The sequence below is a fragment of the Rissa tridactyla genome, chromosome Z (genome assembly GCF_028500815.1).
Source record: "Rissa tridactyla isolate bRisTri1 chromosome Z, bRisTri1.patW.cur.20221130, whole genome shotgun sequence".
Lineage (NCBI taxonomy): Eukaryota > Metazoa > Chordata > Aves > Charadriiformes > Laridae > Rissa > Rissa tridactyla.
Genome location: NC_071497.1, coordinates 64,196,766 through 64,217,988, shown reverse-complemented (window position 1 = coordinate 64,217,988; position 21,223 = coordinate 64,196,766). Strand labels below are relative to the sequence as shown.

At 37.9% G+C, this 21,223-nt stretch overlaps 1 protein-coding gene across 1 annotated transcript in view; it reads left to right on the top strand.

Annotated features, from left to right (window-relative positions):
* Nucleotides 1-21,223, top strand: part of RGS7BP (regulator of G protein signaling 7 binding protein) — a 40,924-nt gene that overhangs the window by 16,920 nt on the left and 2,781 nt on the right. Inside the window, exons 3-5 of the mRNA XM_054186599.1 lie at nucleotides 8,197-8,327; nucleotides 18,996-19,143; nucleotides 20,424-20,494. Coding sequence (XP_054042574.1) covers nucleotides 8,197-8,327; nucleotides 18,996-19,143; nucleotides 20,424-20,494 — 350 coding nt within the window. The remainder of the gene's footprint in view (nucleotides 1-8,196; nucleotides 8,328-18,995; nucleotides 19,144-20,423; nucleotides 20,495-21,223) is intronic.

Below are 21,223 nucleotides of genomic sequence, written 5' to 3'. Positions count from 1 at the left end.
GTGCTTAGAAGTATCGTGTCGGGGATTTTAAGCTTATCTAGTGTGGTGGTTTAGCCTTGGCCACCAGCCAAACTCCGACCCAACTGCTTGCTCACTCACTCCTCAGCAGGACATGGGGAGAAAATAGGAAGAACAGGAATGAGAAGGCCAGGGTGGGGGGAGGATAAAGACGAGGACACTGCTTAACAACTACTGTTGCGGGCAAAGCAGGCTTGAGTTGGGGAAGATTAACTTAATTCATTGCCAACTAAAATAAAAATAATTACTAATTTGGATAATGGGAAGCAAAAAGACAAACACTAAAGCAACGCCTTTTCTCCCCCCTTTCCCATGCTCAGCTTCACCCCAGACGCCTCTGCCTAACCCCCAAACAGTGCAGAAAGGATGGGCAATGGGGGGTTGCAGTTCTGCCTCGCCTCTCCTTCCTCCTCACACTTTCCTCTGCTCTAGCGTGGGCTCCTCCACAGGTGGCAGTTCCTTCAGGAATATCCATCTGCTCTGGTGTGTTCCTCTCTGCAGGCTGCAGGGAATATCTGCTCTGCCATGGGGAACCTCCTCCTCCTTTCTCTGACCTTGATGATCCCTCTCTTGTTTCTCACTTTTTTTGTTCCCTGTGGTGTTCCTGCCCTTTTTTAAAATAAGTTTTCCGAGAGGTGCCACACACACACTTGGGCTGATGGGCTCCGCTGTGGCCTGCCGTGAGTCCCCCAGGTGATTGTCGGTGGTTTTGTCCTCTAGTGGAATAGTTTGGGTAGTCTGGTAATACTCTGGTAATTTGCTTACCCGTGCTTCAGTTAATTCAGCCAGTGAACTTCACTTCTGAGGGAACAAATGTAGAAAATTTCAGTCTGTGATTCTGATCATTCCAAAGAAGTGCTTTCTGACTAGCGCCTGCAAGTACTGGATACGCTGCCAAATACAGGCATAGCTCTAAAAACTGTGTGATACTTGTTCTCCTGATAACATAAAGCCAGGGGTGTGGAATAATCACAGTATTAATTAATTAGTAATTAATTAATCAATCAATTTTAAGGTAAGGTCATTGCATCTTTAGTAATAGAGTGGGTTTCTAAAAGAATTTTTGAACTTCAACATAAAAAAAAAAAAAAAATTTCAAGACTTCAATAATTTAAGTGATGCTATATTTTTTCCTTTGGGGGTATTTCTGAAAGAGAGGAGCCCCGCCAGAAAAAGGAAGCAACAGCATGTTCAAAATGACTGTAATTTGCAGACCATACATGGCCCTTGGTTTACCACACAACTTCTGTGGAAGTCAGTGAGATTTTCTTGAATGGATAAGAAAAGTATATATCCTATGATACAGTTGTAGCTAAATTGTTCTAGCATGGAAATATCTAAACTGCCATCAGTTTGGGAGTTGGAAACCTCTCTACAATATGAGTCACTGCATTCTGGTTTTGTTCTGCTTGTATTTTTATATGCCCAGATTGACTCCATCAGCCTTATCAGAGTATTTGGAGATTTACACTGGTCTAACTACACAAAATCTGATCGCATATCTTCTGCTATTGAGAGCGCTGTTGTAACTGCTTCAAAACAACAATCTGATTTAATAAAAACAACACTGCGACCATTTATGGATCTGCTAGAAAGAACTAGAACTGCTTTTCCTCTGGCTGGACTGGGATGTTGTGTAGCAGTTGTACCACAGTATTACAGCACATTACTAGAGAACAAAAAAATAACACATGATACTGAAACTGACAGTAATTCAAGTGAAACAAACAAAAAGAACCCAACCAAAACGCAGCAGATGGGAGGAACACAAGAATTTTCTCAAGATCTGTTTAGAAGAAAACATTGTCGCTGGATGACTTTTCCACTTTTATTCAAAATGAATCAGCAAGTCTTTTGTTACCTTTAAAGATGAATGGTTAAGTGATAAAAAAAATAAATGATGTGTTTAAGATAGAAAAGCAGAGGCAGGTTTAGTAGGCTGTTGCACCTGAGCTATAGTCAGAGGGGGCTCTACCTCCTTATCTAAGGTACTGGGCATATCTCCTGCACTATTTGTCACATTTGTCATTCTAGCGGAAGAACCATCATGTTTGAGGTAGGCCATGTTTCTAGATCCTCCTTGTAGCTGCTGTCTATTTCTAAACTGCAGCGTTTCTGACACTAAATTAAAAGACAATCTACAGGGTAATATCTGTGGACAGTGATTTTCCACAGCTTATCAAGCCAATCTACATTCCTTTTCATGGGAAGTACATATATGGGGCTTAAGGTAGGATTTGATTAATTAATTTTCACTTCTGATTTGCCGAAGGTTTATTTTCCTTTAGCTTTTGAAGAAAAGCAGTCTTCATTATATGCCTGGGTAGTTCTTTCAGCTTGTAATATTTTAGAACTATTGATACTGTTTATAAATGATACTTTTCCTTAGCATAGAATTGTCAAAACAATACTTTTGAAAGGTGTATCAAACCCTTCATATAACATAGCTACTCTTTTAAACAGAGATAATACATGTGTGTATTTTTGAGTGCTGTTGATATTAAAAGTAAAATGCTGCTTTGTTGTAAATGTGTGACAAAAAAATTTAAGTTAAATTTATAATTAGACCATAATCTTTGTTAAGTTTTGGTAGTCTTAAATTTCACTAATTTCAATGTAACTATCAATGCTGGACACCTGTGGGAATTCAGGAAAACCTGAAGGCATTTTTCGTTTGTCACCAAACTTGGCAGTACACTAAAATCATCTGTCAACTATTTTGGAAAAAAATCAAAATTTTAAATGGAATTTTCACTCCTTACCTTTTCATGTTAAGGAGGGACATTTTAATCATGTTTATTCTTGTATTTTAAAATTATTATCCAAAGACCTGCATTCATTCACCTTTCTTACGTATGTTGGGTACTATATGGTTGGTGTAAGAGCTCCCTCTGTAGGTTTTATTTTAAATATCACTGTAGGAAAATATAAAGGAAAGTAAATTCCACCTCTTGTCAGTGCTTCATAAGCATACTCGGTTGAACAACACGACTTGCTTTTTAAAAAACCAGGATTTTATGGAAATAAAACCATCAATTTTAGCAGAGGTTAAAGTAAGAAAATGTAATGTTATGGATGTATTTAAGTTGTATTTACAAAAATTTATACTTTAGTAATTTAAGCTACTGTTATGTGACAGAATAAACCAGCATTTTGTCTTTGGTAACTACTTTTAATACACATAGGTATCAGAGCTCTCCAGCTGCAGAAGTATGGCTCACCGTAGTATGAGTTTCTCATCAGCTGACTGGTATTCACATCTTTGAATAAGAAATTCCACTCTTTATGGCACCCTAGTGGTATAATATTCATGTGACAACTACAGAAATTCCTTGTAAGGGAGGGACAGGATTTTTGAAACTATTTAATATACAGCCATCAGCATAATTTAGCAGAGAGAGAAAAAATGAAAATCTGCCAGTTTTCCCTAGACAAGTGTTTCTAAGTCAAATAAGTAATCCTACAGACCTCATGATGGGAAATGTCGTTGGTGGTAGTAACAAGCTAACCATCTGGCTTTCCTTCATACAGGGTTTTTATTACTAAAAAAACCAAACAAACAAACAAACAAACAAAATCTCTGTGTGAAGGAACCTGGTTTTTTTTTGAAAATCAAAGCCCACTGTTTTCTAGTGAAGATCAGGCAGGAGGCCTGACAGCTATTAAGCAATAATTATGTATGGATGTATAGATGTATAAACTTTACCCTATGTGCACAATACTTGCATACGCACATGTACACCCATCTCACCATTTCCCCTTCCATGTGTTTGGGAACACATGTGTCTTGCCGCTTCACTGGCAGGTCAAGAGGCTTTCTCAGAGCAGTAGAATTCCATAAATTTTATCTTAAGTCCCTTCCTACGTGGGCCATTCATCACATTCATTCTGTGAAAGGCTGCAGTGCTCCCCTGTCGGATGAAGGATGCCCAGGATGCCACAACCTGTGTATCAAAATCCTGTAAAGGTTATCAGTACCTCTTACCTAAGTCGATAGGGAGAAGGAAGAAAATTTCTCCTCCCGCTCCCAACAGGTGTGGGAAGGGAGGACAATTCCTATTCACAGCCTTGTGGCAGCTGTGCTCAGAAGCCAGTGATTAGGAACTGGTCTTTGGCTCACGGGCAGGTGCTTGGTTTTGTGCTGCCTCTGATGTGTCCAGCTGCACATAAGCTATTAAACAGCTCTGTTTGACAACACGATTTAGCACAGGAGTTGTATGAGTTGTGTTACATGAGATTTCTCTTGAATATCTAAGAGGTCTTCATAGAGAAATCAGCTGGACTAACTGAAACAAGGGTAGCTGACTTTGGGGTGTAGTAATACAAGTTTGCATGAACTTTTTGTTGTAAATATGTATGAATTTGGTATATAGCTACTTAATAATAAACATATCGTAATCAGCATTCTGAAAGTTACGTCTGTACTAGTCCCCTGTTCAACATTTCTCACGGCATGACACTGAACATATAGAAGTAGAAAATTACTGAGGGAAGTTGTTAAATTGATGACACTTTAAAGGGAAATTTTAAGTGCACTACACAGAATGAACTTCAGGCATTCATTATGTGCATTGACATCAGAGCATGTGGCTTTCAGAGATGAAAATGAGGCCTATATTCGTGCATAAGAGAAAATTGTTCGGTTGCAAGCTAATGGAGTTCTTGTGGTCATTACTGCAATTAAGCACTAATTAGACAGTTTGAGACAATCAGTGAGGGTAGTGGCCTGGAAATAATTCCCATTGTATAAACTTTGGATAATTAAAAATATTTTTCTTGGATGTCACTGCTGTTACTCTGGGTTTACAAATGAGAGAAGAATTTTGCCCACAGTCAAATTACAGATGCTCCATATTCTTGAAAAAACAGGAATGGGTCAGAACATGCATATATCGTAGATGTTTCTAGTTCTTATTCTTTTGCTATTCATAAATATAGTTTACAAGAAAAATGTATTCGATTTACAACAGCAAAAAAGTCAATTAAAATACCTATTACTGTGCTTTCCAATTACTCTTCCAGCTCATTTGCGAGCAAGAAGCCACTGATAAATTCAAATTGGCTTATGAGCCAATCATCTTGTATATAATTGCTGCTTTCTTAGTCTGCACAATGAATAAATCTGTCAGTAAGACCAAAAAAGTTTTAAAGAAAGGCTTTCACCATTTTTACTTCTTAGAAATTAAGTAGCTGTATGAGGAAAATACTGTTTTCTTACACGTGTGTGCAGACCCTCAATGTTTTTGCCAGCGACAGCTAGAAAGGAAGAAATACATTCAACATTGTAACTAAAGTTCCTGTGATGGCCAAGACTTCTAAAAAATCTAAGTATTTCTAATATTTGAAACAATGAAGAGAAAAATAGGGCAACCATAATCCAGTTTTATCTAAATCTGCTACAAGGAAATTATCTTCTCATGATACAAGTTTCCATACTCCTCTTAGTGATAGACTTGTGGTTAAAGAATCCAAGCTTTCAGAAGAGCTAGACATATTCAGCTTGCATAAGAGAGCGGAGTATATCTCTGTCTCCCTACCAGAAACAGCTGTCATCACTGAGCAGAAAAAAGGTCATCCTTACCATCTGTGGTGCCTTTGTTTTTTGCAGGTTCCACTTCGCATGTGAACGTTTATGGGGCATTGCCCTGCAGGTGGAATAGGCAAATCAGTGACTCGTTTATCCGTTATGTTGTGTAACTGTTTGCCTTCAGGACAGAGGAAACCCTGCTCAGAAAGAAAAGTTTAGGCATCTAGGAAACTCAAGCAGAAAATGAATGTGCTAGTGTGAGTATATTCGTGGGGCTCCAGGACTTTGCTATTACATCAAAGAAGCAATAATTTTGAAGAGCTGAATTTTGGACCTTGGTGACGAATATGGAAAGTAAATGAAATTCTACACTCCTAAATCTTTTTGTAATGCCTCTATTGGTAAGAACAGCTCAAGGGAAATTACTGTATGTGTGCTCATGGAGAAACAAGCTGCAACAGTATGTGATGCAGATGATGGGAGGGGGAGAAATGTGCCATGCATATGTCAGAGTATGTGACACTAAGGGGTATAAAAAAATATCATCTGTAAGCTAAAAGGTAGGCCAAATAAGGATAGTAAAAGCCTCCAAGAGACCATGTATTATCTAAGTACGTACTACATGGTTCTTAAATTTATCTATCAGAGAAATAAAACCAGGTATATATGCTCCAAAGTTCAGAAAGTTAAAATACTATTCCAGAGGAAGAAAACATGATGTGTAGTGCTTTTGCTGTATTTGGCTAGGTGCTTGTTCATGCTGAATTTGGTTAGATGAATTCTATAAGGTTACATTTACTCCAGAGACTGCATCTTACATCAAACATCAGAATCCTATTCCACTCTAAGATTCATCCAGTTTTGTAGTAACTCTGTTACAGAAAATGTTGAAGTTGTTAGCCATACATGTAAAGTGCAGGACTAGAAGCTGGTCTTGAAAATGCTGATATGATTTAGAAATAAGTCTACTTCTGAAGAACTGCTCCTGAATTATATTGAAACAAATTATATTTCTACCTGATCTATATGTGTTTTGGCTTCTTTGGTTAGTACCAATGTGATTGCATTAAAAACCCTTCTTGTCATCTGCCTATTTGAAAAGAAATGCTGTTAAATTTATGGTTATTGTTTATGCAGAGAGAACAGTCCATTTCTAATCAGCTAAGTGATCACAGATCTAACAGTTGCAATTCAAATGACAAATAGATTGGTTAAAAGTGAAAGAAATGGCAAACACAACTGCAGAGAACATCAAGATTTAACTCTTGTTAAGCCAGGACTAGATACTATGGATTAATGCAAGATAAAAAAGTACCAGATACTTAATGCAAGGTAAAAAAGTATAAAATATTGTAATACACAAAGTAGAACTTGTAAGGGTCTGAGGAGTCTGCAATTAAGTACAGTTTTTAAAAAATCAAATTCAGTTTGTCCCAAAATGATCTTACGTGCATAAATGTGTGTTGTAATGCTGTGTATTTCAGAACTGGCATTCTTTATTTTGTTATAATACTGTTTATGCATTCACTAAAAATATTTATGTTCCAATCCTTTGATGAGAATGTGAGATTTCAACACAGATTCATTTCTAGTAAATACGTGTTTTCATATGCAGTTAAGGACTTCGAATAAACAAAAAAAAAATTGTCAGGTTATTAATTTTTCAGGAAAACAATTCAGGGTCGTAAGGCTATCAAATATTTCCGACTTGGAATCACTGAGAATAGGAAGAAATATAGGAAGCATCAGAAGAGACATCTTCACAGTATTGGGGGGTTTTGTTCTGCCACCATAGCTGTAGTCTGTACTTATGATAAGATGCAGGAAATACCATACCATGCGTGGTATAGTTTTTCAACAAACACAGACCACTTTAAAAGTAGAAAAGCAGATGTGAGGTTTAATGTCTGATTTTAGAGCCAGGCATGAAAATTGATTCCTGGATCTGGGTAAATTGTTTTCTTAGTGTCCTAAGCAATTAATTGGAATTGTAGGATTACTCTTGATTTCAGTTTTTGTTTTCAAGATTATTATTACTTTTCTGAAAAAAATTCTTGAACATCCCGTTCTCCTCACAGTGCAGTATCACATGAGTACTAATATGAACACAGGAGGGAAAAAGAAATTCAGGCAAAACTGTAGAACCAAAAGACTACAACTGACTTGTTTCTGAGGAGAGTGTCTTCAACATTGGGTTGATTATGCCTGATCCAGGATTTGTAACTTGAACAGTGATTGTGAAAGTGACCCTGCAGCCTCCTGCGTCTGCACCAGGACCAAGGGTAACTGAAGTAGGATGGCAAAAGAACCCTTCAATCTACCAGAAAATACTTAACCAAAGCTTTTAAAGAGGAGAAAAGATCTCAGTCACTTATTTATCCCTTTTCCAAAAATATGCGGAGATGAAAATGAGGACGTGCAGTCTTACCAAAGACAACCCAAGTTCAGTTGCTTTAAGCCTAGAGCTTTGTAGACCTGAAGAACTGTTTGTAAATAGAATTTGTTAGCAACAGGTTTTTTATCATGTACATAGCTTAGTAGTATAGCAAGCAATTATGATGTGGGTGCTTCCAACAGTAGGGAAGTGGATTTGATGACCCTCACATCCTTCCAATCCCATTCCTAACTAAAATTTTTCTCTTTTACTGCAGCCCAGAAGATGGTGAGATTCATCCTGAAATCTGTAGACTGTACATCCAGTTGCAATGTTGCTTAGAAATGTACACAACAGAAATGCTTAAGTCCATATGTCTGCTAGGATCACTGCAGTTTCATCGGAAAGGTATTGAATTGCATGAATATCCAGATGCTGGTTTAAAAGAAAGAACGGTCTTACAGGGCATGAAAGACAAAGCACCAAACTGTAAAGTGAACTATACGCTAAAGCTTTTCAACTACTGAAAAAAAAGCTGTATTTCTATTTCATTATTATCATCTAACAGAATTGTGTCATATCAGGCATGTATCACTAATGTCCTTGTAGTTCAGAAGTCTGATTATTTTTTAAAGAGTGGTCCCAAAATTTTTAGAGGTCATCAGTCAGATCAGTGAGCAAACTATCGTAGTCATTTTATTAGAGGTATTAGTTGTGTATGATATTTGAGGGCAAGTATTCGGTGGAGCAATATGGCATGGTTTTAATACTAAAGTTATCCCTTATTATCCTTGTTGTTATTTATCCAGCAATGCCAGTTTATAGCAAAAGACAGATAAATATGGTTAAAAAGCTGCCTACCTTTATAAAACTAGATACTAGATTCAGAACTGAAATCTACCTTGTAGAGTATTTTTACACACAAAGGAGATGTCCTTGCTTCAATGAACATATCTCTCTCTAATGATTTCATATTTGATCAGCCACCTACTGAAGGGAAGATGTAGAAATGCAGATAATCCACTGAATAGGTTACTTACTAACCTCATTACTCAGTGACAGCACACACTGATTGGGACTGTATCTGTGCTAATTGTAACTACTCTTTCCCCAGTAATATCTCAGCAGACTATACTAGGTAAAGACAAGACAAAGTTCTGTAATGAACTGTAATGAAGGTCTTGTAATGAACCTTATGTATTTCCTGTCATGCTGAAAGTTCCCATAATGTATTTTTCACATCTAGCTATAGGTTATAGCTATGGTATTTTGCAGACAGTGATATTTTTATTATGAAAATAAGAATTAGACTTTAATAACTGCTCAATGGAGCTTCTCAGTGGTTTTTCTCAAGTCAAAAAGAAATCTATAAAATAGGAAGAGACAGAATTAACATAGCCATCCTATAACAAGATGCCAGTAGCTGCTGAAATGAATCATCACTGTTTAAGACAGATTGTACTACATTTCTTAGCATTGGCTACAGTTGTCAAACCACCTTCTGTAATTCCATATAGGAAGTAGCTTGAGGTGACCTGAGTAATCCTGGTATGTCTTGTCTCTCCCTTTTGCCTCTGGATAGAATCTACATTAATAACTTAAACTAAACATCAGACTATTAGATGTCTAAAGTTGGATAACACGACTTACAGCATTATAGTGTGGGCCAGCTTAGTTCCGATCTGGCAGTACTTTTGATTTACATTGGTTCCTCCTCTCACCATAGAGAAAGTCATGGTAGCTATTCTGTCATGGTTAAATAGAGTAATTTTGTCTGGTATCCATATAGACATAAGCATAGTAACTTGGCTTCAAGTTTTTGTGACATTCTTTGAGGAAAATTTGTAATAGGCAAAAATTATATAGTCACAGGGATTCCAATAATTTGAATTTTGGAACTTAGCCAATAGAACATTGCTCTTGTATATTAAATATTTGGTATTTACAACACCTAGAAGTATTGTAAAGGCATCATGCAACACGGGAAATTGCAGTTACATGTTAAGTATTTTTTCACAGTAAAGGTATTCATGTACTAGAACAGACACCCAAAGAGGCAGTGAAATCTCCATTCTTGGAGATACTGATAACTTGAATAGCCGTGAGCTATCTGATGCAAGTTGGCCCTGCTTTCAGTAAGGTGTTAGACTAGATGACCTTGCAACCTATTTATTCCATGTTCTGCCAAAACATACTGTTTTCCAAGGAGGAGAGTGAACCCATATCTTTCTTTAATTTCTTTATTTATGGAAAACAGTACTGCCATGTGGGCAAGGTGCGTAAATTTATCTCAAGGAATGAAAGAGCTGTTAATTTCACCATTGTAAAATATTTTGTGATGTTGCTAGTGTAGAGCTTTTTTACTTTTTCACCTGTTAAGTTTTTTCACCAGTTTTTCTCCTTCCGATTGACCATAGTAAAAAAAATAAATAACCACATTCCTTGTGTACAGAGAGTACTACCTGTAGAAACTTTGCTTAAGTCACAAATGGGCATGTCTGATGTTCTTGCTGTATCTTGAAGCTCATTTTTGAAGGTAGTATTTTCTATTTGGATGTAATGTTTTCCATTTTGTAGTCCTCTTACCTGTTGGATTAGTGGTTTGTTGGGTATTTATATCTCCCATGAGATTTCACCAATTTATGTTCTTACTTGGGAGCAGCCAGCAGAGATTCAAGTAGAAGGACATGCAGGCTGTTCTCAGCAACGTGCAGCTAATAAATAATAATGCAGGTACTGGCATCTTGACTGGACAGTATCAAACAAACTATAGAATTGATAAAGCTAAGGCAGTGCTGATGCTCTTTTCCCGAGAGAAACTCAGCCAGTGCTCCCTCCTGGGAAACAGATGCTCTTTAATGAAACACCACACCACAATTTGAAGGGCTGAGCTCTGGGTATTTTCACTGTCTTTCACAGCACTGATTTTCTGTCTCTCTTATCTTTCTGTTCAACTGAACAAACACTCCTATATATACTGTACAGTATATATCAAGCTTCCTGTACAGAAATTTCTTGCATATTTACAGTGCTTTAGATTAACTTACTACTGTTATACAACCTCTGCTAGAAAAGTCAGATAGTCTGTTATTTCTTTGAGAAGTAACAGTCACAATGGGGCCTAAAGCCATAAATATTTCCAGCTGTGTTATGCAGTAAGTAAACTGAGGTAAGTTCTCTCTAATAATTTTTTTTTCGAAGATACGTACACCACAAAAGCCCAGTGTTGAAAATATGTTCAACATTCAAAAAGTTTGCAAAGGACACAATGGAATGTGTCCAGGTAGCCTTAATTTTTGTAGTTACTAAGTCTTTGGTTACCTGACCGTATATATATTTTATTACTGCTCTTTTCCACAGTCCCAAGAGTCCTGGCTAACTAATACACATGTAAATATTTACTTGGGCATACATCTTTCTCTTATCCTAATTGTTCAGTGTCATACATTGTATTTATTGCACGCAGTTTTGTTCTAAAGGCAGAATCCGTCTGTTCCTCAGGTCTTTCTCAGTAACTCATACACTGGTGGGGCTGTCTTCAGAACTGCCTTGGGTAGTGAGGTAGTAGCAATTTTTCCCGTCGAAAAGATGGAACAAAGAGAGATTAAGCTAAAGATTGCTAATTTAGAATCTCAGCTTGCAACACACTTTATGCAGTGCTGTGTGTGTTTATTATAGAGTAATTTTTCAGTAGCTCCCTTTGCAGCTGAGCGCAAAGAGTCTCTGGGTTGAGCAACCAGACAATTAGAAATGCTACGTCAATAACTATTTTGAGGAGCTGGGTTTAAGCAACTTGGATAGGATCACATGAAAACTTCGGGCAGGTATAGAGTCCAGTTTTCAGGGCAGCACTGTGAGAAACTTTCTGGTGTCTTCCTGCAGTCCCTAACACGATGGCTGAAGGATCTTGCTGTCCCTTTTGTTATAGCAAATACCTGTTGGGGGTGACTATAGCAAATACCTATTGGGGCAGATAAGGCAGATGGCAGCTCATGTTCCAGTTCTTCCAGGAAATTTTCTGAAACTTCTCACTGCATTTGTTCACCTAGTTTTCTTCTGCGTTGTTATCACACTCTGGCAGAACTTCTCTGGATAGAATCATCTTTCTCAGACTTTGTCAAGCAACAGATGAGTTCACTTACCTACGACCTGCAGCTTCTCTCCTCATCTTGGTTTTGCTTTGTTTTTTCCCCTCCATCATTTGAATTTTATAGCTTTGTACTTTAGGGAGCAGTGTCAAACACAGTTCTTAAACCTAGTGATACTTTTTAAAATTTGAGTTAGAGTTTCATGAAAAGTAGGACATTCTGAAGGAGTTTAGGTACCTCTCTAAGTGTTTACAAAATTCAGCTCTAATTCCTTTAAATGTTGTATGTCTATGATGCCGTTATTTGCATTGCATGTTCCCAACAATGACTATTCTTTTGATTAAATAAACAAATCCTGGCTTAGCTACCAAGGTCTTGGAAGAAGTAGTTGACATAATTTCTGTCCGTGGAAGCTGCTGGATGAGATCGCCTTTTTTCCAAATTAATACGGAGGTTGTCACGGGTCCCACATTGAGAAAACCCAGACAGAACAACCTCAGAGTTCTTAAGTACACTGTAGCATGCATTGCTGTATTCAGCCACAAATATTTCGGGGGTCAAAGGTTTTCACTGGTACCTTACAAAGAACTTAATTGTATTTTTAATATGTAAACATAACAGATAAAAGAACTTTGCTGATCCATATATCCAAAATAGTAATATATTCCTTTCATTGTATTACTGAAGATTAATGTCTATACATGTTTACATAGAAACCATTCATTTCTAAGGATCATCTACAGATATAATTGACTTGTTTGGTTATATAATTACATATATTAGAAAATATTTTTTAAAATCCTAAATTTCAGATTGCAATCATTCTATTAACTAGCTATGCACTATTTGGTCAAGGCACTCATTTTAATAATTAAGGGAGTGAGCCCATGTAGGAAATAAAAGGCAAGAGGGGACAGTTTAAATGAACCAGAGGTGTTTTCTGGAGTTCAAAACATGCTGTAAAAATAGTTAAAGCTACCTTGTCAAAGAAGTACAAGTTTGAAACTGGTAGTCATTTATGCTGAGTTTGAACAAAGTTGCTGCTTATGTAATATATTATCATTATGGTCCAGAGTCAGTACAACCTGCTATATTGTTTGTAACTTACTGAAAAAGAAGCGTGCGCAGATGGAGAGGTAATTCCTACTACTCTCAGTTATTTACACGTAGCTCTAGTCATTTTAGTAGAATTTGAATATCTGTGGGAAAAAATGAGTCCAGGATACATTGGATTCCTAGAATCTTACAGTTTCTTGTATGAAATGGTCTCAAAGTCTTATTTTTTCCTGTGTGTTCTTTTTCTTAATGTTGTGCTTATACATGAATAATTTCTTGTATAAAGATAGCTGAGGGCAGAAGGATACCAGCCCTCAGCAGACTGGTAGGTACCTGAATACTTATGTAAAAAAGGGAAGAACTGAGTCTTATGGGAAAATCTTGTGTGCATACTATCGACAGAAAACATTAGGCTTTTGTGATGTAAGTTCAGACTGAACTCATTCCTGCATTGTTGGTCTATCAGAATGATACCAAATCACAGGTAACTGTATAGTGTACCATAGAAGTTCATAGCATAATTGTTGTTTTTCCAGTACATGTTTTGTGATAAAAATCTACATTTCCTTGTAATAGTACCTAAAAGCCTGTGATAGCTTATATTACAGATTACAAAAATAAACCCTCAATTCAGTAAAGGGAAAGGCATTTTTGTTTTATTTGGCTTTGTTTAAATTACATGCTACTTAGAGTCTTGAAGGAGAAAAGAAGAATTGTTTAACAGATGTGAAACGATCTCAGCATTCAATTTAAAGACTGGTAGATTTGTGTAATTACTTAGACATATTACTTACACAAGAGGGATAAGATGTGAGAGAGAAGAGAAGCACGTAGGTGTGGAGAAATAAGCACTTAAAAAATCCAGAGAATCACCCTTTCTCATGTGGACACTGTGAACAGGCCAAAATGAATAGAACAGAAATAGACATGGATGGATGAAAACACAACTTCTGCCACAGGCTTGTTGTTCCCATTGCATTTTCCTTAATAGTAATATTTCCAGTGAGACAATCTCATGAGTTCTGCAGGCCCCAAGTGTAAGTCAGGATTTAAGTTCATTAGGCTGTTAGCTATATTTGCCACATTTCTTTTTTACTTCCTATGTTATTTTTTCCTGTTCTCTGTTGATGTTCTCCTTTTCAGTCACTTTAGCTGTGATCTATAGCGTGTGCATTTATCCTTAATTGCCAGGCTAGAAGCCTGATGCAAATGCTGCCTCCTTTTTGAGAGAGGCGTTCTCTCAGCTTTGTTAAATTTTCTTCTTCCCCTCAAAGATCTTTCCAATTCATCTGCAGTGAAATCTAACTAGCTCTGAGGGACCTGTAACAGATGGTCTTTTTCATTATGTAAATTTCTCTGGGAAGTAGGTGATCACTAAGGGTAGGTCCATAGGGTAGCACGACAGAAGCAAACACAGAGGTCACCACTGAAGCAGTAAGTGAGACAAGTAAAGCACAGTGATTACAGGTGTTGTATGTAGCCTTACTGAGCTGATCGATTCTACCTTCTGATTATCCTCACTCACTGATGTTTGATCTTCAGCATTATTTCATTCAGTTAATTTAATTTCATACCAAAAGCATTTTCTGTTTCTTAAAGTAAAAAAAAAATATTAAATGTGGTGAATTAGACTATAAGACAAAGAACACATCATGTTTTATATTAAAATTTTACAGTAAAAAGAGCCTCTGTCTACTCAGCTGGCAAAAACAGCAGGCGTATGTGGACACCTCGGAAAACATTGTGTGCATGATAAAACTCCAACTAAAATCAATAAAAATCTTTCTACTGACTTAATGGAAAGTGAAATTTAGGGTTCATATCCCTATTTTAAGAATGTATAATAGAAAAGATATCCTTACCACAAGTAGAAAGATGAGAAGATTAAAGAGCTTTTGTTTCTCTGCAGGCTGTGCCATGTAGTAGAAATGTTAAGCCTGAGTCATATACGTTATTCAAGCAAAGCCTTTATCATTAGCTGGCTCTTTAACTGTTTTCAAGTGATTGAGCAGATGCTCTGAAATTCAAGAAAGGCTTTATGAATTGTTCACGATACAACAGAATTACTGGTAAAGAGCTTTTTTGAGTTGAAAAGAAATCTGTGCTGTTCATTATGCTAAATCTGCAAGAGCTTGCCTTTGTGCTAACAAAAAGAACGTTACAGTGTCAGTGCTTCTGTTCTCAGGTTGCAAAAGGGAACCTTTTCTGTTATTTCACCTAGCATTGTTACTGTTTCCATTGAAACACCTCTCACATCCCTGAAGGATGCATCTATTGACAGGGTTGTTCTTGACAGTATGTCACCAAAGATCAGGTTGGAGTTCCAACATAATGGTTCAAAATAATGGGAAAATTAACTAATATCCAGTTACAGCAGTAACACCTTGTGATATCAGTGGCAAATTAGATGGTTTCCCTGGAGCAACCCTCTTTTGCAAAGAAGTGGTGAGATATTGGTAACAGTATGTTGTGTTATGGGCTTCTTGTAATGGGAAAAATAATGAATCATAGAATTGTTTAGGTTGGAAGGGACCTTTAAGATCATCGAGTCCAACCATTAACCTAACACTGACAAAATCACCACTAAACCATCTCCCTAAGCACCGTGTCTGCCCGTCTTTTAAATACCTCCAGGGATGGTGACTAAGCCACTTCCCTGGGCAGCCTGTTCCAATGTTTGACAACCCTTTCAGTGAGGAAATTTTTCCTAATATCCATCCTAAACTTCCCCTGGCGCAACTTGAGGCCATTTCCTCTTGTCCTATCACTTGTTACTTGTGAGAAGAGACCAACCCCCTCCTCTCTACAGCCTCCTGTCAGGTGGTTGTAGAGAGTGATAAGGTCTTCCCTCAGCCTCCTTTTCTCCAGGCTAAACAACCCCAGCACCTTCAGTCGCTCTTCATAAGACTTGTTCTCCAGACCCCTCACCAGCTTTGTTGCCCTTCTCTGAACACAGTCCAGCACCTCAATGTCTTTCTTGTAGTGAGAGGTCCAAAACTGAATACAGTATTCAAAGTGTGGCCTTACCAGTACCAAGTGCAGGGGTACAATCACTTCCCTAGTCCTACTGGCCACACTCTTCTTGATACAGGCCAAGATGCTGTTGGCTTTCTTGGCCACCTGGGCACGCTGCCAACTCATATGTCAACCAGCACCCGCAGGTACTTTTCCTCTGGGCAGATTTCCAGCCACTCTTCTCCAAGCCTGTAGCATTGCATGAGGTTGTTGTGACCCAAGTGCAGAATCCAGCACTCAGCCTTGTTGAACCTCATACCATTGGCCTCAGCCCATCCATCCATCCATCCTGTCCAGACCCTTCTGTAGAGCTTTTTTACCCTCAAACGGATCCACACTCCTGCCCAACTTCGTGTTGTCTACAAACTTACTGAGGATGCACTCAATCCCCTCCTCCCAGTCGTTGATAAGGATGTTAAACTGAGCTGGAGAACACCACTTGTCACCGGCCACCAACTGGAATATTGAAGCTTACACAAAAGAACAATTAAAATTGTACAATATGAGGTACCTTAAAATAATAGCTTAAGCTCCAGTCAAGAACTAGAAAAGATTGAAAGTTATACCTACAGGGTGATACACAGTAAAACATATGATCTGGGAAGCAGGCTTAGGCTAGGTTCCACAAGCAATTGAGTCAGCATAATAGCTTGTTACCACCAGGAAGGTCTTGATGTTTTCTTCTCCCTTATCATGCCTTCACTTCTTTATCTTATCCACTGCTCCTTGCCATGTGATCATCCTCCTCTGGCACTTGCTCTGGAACACGTAGGGTTCTTTACTGACCGGACCTAAATCACTGCAACATCAGAAAACTTCACATTTTATTTTTCCTTTTATTGGCTAATCTTCTACCATTTGACAGGTTAAAGTGGTTCACAGAGGGACCTGGCAAAGTACAAGTTAGCAGTTGGTGCCAAAGTAAGCAGTAGAGAACGGACACAAGACATCATTCAATACATCAGCACAGGAAGGACATGGATCTGTTGGAATGGGTCCAGAGGAGGGCCATGAAGATGATGAGAGGGCTGGAACACCTCTACTATGAAGACAGGCTGAGAGAGTTGGGGTTGTTCAAACTGGAGAAGAGGAGGCTTCGGCAAGACCTTATAGCGGCCTTCCAGTACCTGAAGGAGGCTTGTAGGAGAGATGGGGAGAGACTTTTTATCAGGGAGTGTAGCAATAGGACAAGGGGTAATGGTTTTAAACTGAAAGAGGGGAAATTTAGATTAGATATTAGGAAGAAATTCTTTACTGTGAGAGTGGTGAGACACTGGAACAGGTTGCCCAGGGAAGTTGTGGATGCCCCATCCCTGGAGGTGTTCAAGGCCAGGCTGGATGGGGCTTTGAGCAACCTGGTCTAGTGGGAGATGTCCCTGCCCATGGCAGGGGGGTTGGAACTAGATGATCTTTAAGATTCCTTCCAACCCAACCCATTCTATGATTCTTTTATAGATGGTAAACTTGTAATGCTAGGTCATTCAATCTCTTAGAATCAGATGACTTGGTTGGGAGGGGAGGCAGGGAAAAGGGCTTCCTACTGACTTTAGAGAGTAATGAAAACATTAAGCAAGTATCTTCTGTAGTATAAGTAATGTCTAGTTTGACATTCAGACAAGTAGCTAAGAATATTGTTTTTTTCAGCAAAGGAATAATTTAACAGAATACAACAGTTTAGAGAACCTGCCCAAAAAGAGCTTCTTAAGATCCAGGAATTTCTAGTTTAAAAAAAAAAAAAAAGTTACAAGCCTGATAGCAGAGGTAGTTATTTGTGATGTAGAAGAGCAATATAGCATGATCTGCAACCTTGGTCTCTAGGGTCCCAGAAAAATGGGCTGAATGACCACTACGCTGTTAGCTGTTCTTGTTCTTCCTGTTGTTTGTCAAACCTTTCAAATTGCAGAAATTGTGAGATTAAAAAACATTTCCAGCTCAACTCCTCATACCACTGTTTTAAACATTGTCATTTTTTCCTATGTTCTTAGAAAGTTTTATTTGTTTCTTTCTAAGATTGCTTACTCAATTTCATAAGAGAACTCAGAGGAGGAAATACTTTACCTTGTCAATAATGTGTCTGGCATGCACTCCAATTTGAGTTTTCTCATATAAATGTACTTGGTGCCAGGACTGTACTTGCCACTACAGAAAAGGAATGCCATCAGACAATCCACAGGAGGTTTGCAAGGATAACACAAAATCCCACCAGTACTTAACTCTCTTGCATGCTCCACTCTCACAGTCCACATCCTTTACCCCATTCTCTCCCTGACAAAAGCCCTGGCAGATCTGTCATGAAGCCACCATTAAATTCCAGTGCTGCACTGCATTTTCATATGATGAGCGTGAATCAGGCAAGTGTAAGCACGGAAATTCAGAATATAATGCATATTGGGTTGTGAGTGGTGGCAGCTATGTATTGCTCTTAAAATCACTAAATACAAAACTGCACATATGTGTCTTTTGTTTTCCCTTAATATTGCTGTAATACCAGGAGACATGGATTGCAATGTTCTTTAGTGTCAAAGTTTCTGAAGTTGCTTTCAGAATATATGCTGTAGTTTCCTTACTTATTTTGTTCTGGTTTGTCGTCTGGTTTTTTATGTTGTGTCAGATATGAGCCACTGCAGTTTAACTGAAACTCTTCATAATACTTATTATGTCAAATTCTAAGCTCCACACACGCCCGCGGGGGACTTCTCTCAGTTTTGTTCAGTAAAGTAACATACAGCAGCACTCTGATTAGCGGACTTGTGTGTTCTGCTCTCTTTCTGAACAGTTCTTACTCAGTGTTTGCATTCAGCAATCTCTCTTCATTTATACTGTGCAAGATCAAGGTCAAATCATCAATGATATAATCTGAGTATGTATTTTAATTAATAACTAAAGGGGATATGTGTTTTGTTTAAATATTTTAAAGGAAAAGAACCTTGTGCCCCACCCAAGATCCTAGATACAAAAGTGGAGGAGAGTTCCGAAGTACCTATTTTAGAAGACACGTCATCATCACCAACAGATATTCAACAGCATTTATGGCAGGTTTCCACAGATATTGAAAACACTGAAAGGTATGTGTAGCACTTCATTCGTAAACAAAACAAATTTCTATCTAGGGTTTATTTAGTCTTTTCCAATTAGGCAGCCAGTGCTGCTACTATTAAAGGTATTAGTTAATTAAATAACCTGTTAACATTCAGTTACATTTAGCATATCTGAGAGCAACTCCTAAAACAAGGTCAGAGAGAAGTGACGCTAATTACCAGAGGATAGTTGCCAAAAAACAAAGGGTGGCAAATGATGTTGCTAGTGGGGCAGGTTCTCTAAAAGAGAACCTGGCAACTTTAATCTTGTCTTGAGTGATTTCTGATTTTGTACCTGAAATCTGCTGACCTGCGTGCGGTTCTGCATTCATAAATCAAAAGCACAGAATCTAGTTCATGGCAGTTGTTTGTGCCCATAGTTATGAATGTGGAAGCCTTGGGAGGAGAGGGGAACATCATCCACAGGCTTGTTGAAGTGGACTTCTCTTACCCCTTAACTATACAGCTGAAAGTCAAAAAATGAGACCCTTTAGTAGGGGGTAATCCTTATGGCCAACATTTCTTTGCAAAAAATACCTGTTTTGATGGCTTTGCATATTAAGCTGCTGCTGAGATTTTAATGGTTACCATGTTTATTTATATTAAATGAAGTTCTCTACTGAGAGAGTAATGTGGAGAATAAAACTGAGCAATTTCTTATTAGTTATGTTTCTTCATTTCTAAGAACTATTTTAGATGTAGATGAATGAGGCAAGACCACATTGCTTTTAAAAACTGAAAGCCTGAAGACATTACAAGCCTGCACACAAAATTGCCAGTCTGCCATCTATCTGTAAAACAGGAAACTTTTTGCAACTTCTGGCCTCTCTCGAAACCTATCCAAATGTAACTTGCTTTGTGAGATGGTATTTTGTTAACATATTTTCCATCTTCTGCCTTTTAGAAAATTTCCTGCCAGAGTCCTCATAAAAGGAGTGAGAATGAAAGCCGTGTTTCTGATATTTTCACTTAATGTGCAGGGAGCTTAAGTGTCATGGATTAGCTACATGTGTTATCATAAATCATAAATTTGGACCAGATGTGACTAGTTAATGTCAGACTGGCTTAAAAGTGCTCCCTTATTAAATCTACTGCTCTTTATTTTGGTATGGTTCCTCTGATACATGTATGTGAACCAAATGCTTGACCAATAGATTTTTGTATTTATTGCTCCATTATTTCAGCATATGAAGCTATACTGTGAGCCATTCTCCATTCAGTCTTCAACTGCTGTTCTATTGTATCTCTTTCAACTTTTGTTTCCACAGAGATATGAGAGAAATGAAAAACCTTTTAAGTAAACTCAGGGAGACTATGCCTTTACCACTGAAAAATCAAGGTAGGTTTTGTATTTTCTTTGTGTAAGGAAAATTAAGATAATTAAAGGTTTTGCCTTCCATCACATCCAAAAAATCTAGGGGTTTTTTATAGAAGTTACAAAAAGAAAAATCTAGGTGAAGTCTCTTCCCTACTGATTCAGTGAAGTCAGAATTTAGTATGTGAACTTTGGCCTCTCGAGTTCCACATGAGGTATTCTGGAATTTTATAGATACGGTATCTATAGATAAAATAATAAACTTTTTGTGGTGACACAAAGGCAGCAACAAAATTAATTCCCCGTGTCAGGAGGTTTTCTTTTTCAAAGGTAACGAAGGTGTAACTGGCACAGACTATGATAGGGATCCTACCAAGTGATGGGGTTTGCTTTAACTCCGTACAAGGCTTGTAGCTTCTGTGAGATGACGTTGACCCTGTGCAGAAAAGACACTTGCCTTGAGCCTGCTAACAGCCTGCTTTTCCCAGTAGCTGGCACATTGTAAGGCTCATTATACAGATGCACAGGGGGACAGGATCTCCATCCTATGCAGGTATTTAGCAGTGTGTCTTCATTTTGCGGCCCGGCAGTGTTAATGTTCCACGTAGACAGGGACTCTCTTTCTTCATGTGAGGAACATTAAAAAGATAATAATTTTCCTTTATGATTTCTTCGCATAATGTGTATTTCTTAAATGCTGCGTAGTCTTTGCTTAGTGGCACCTGATGGACTACACCTAATATGTCCTAGATT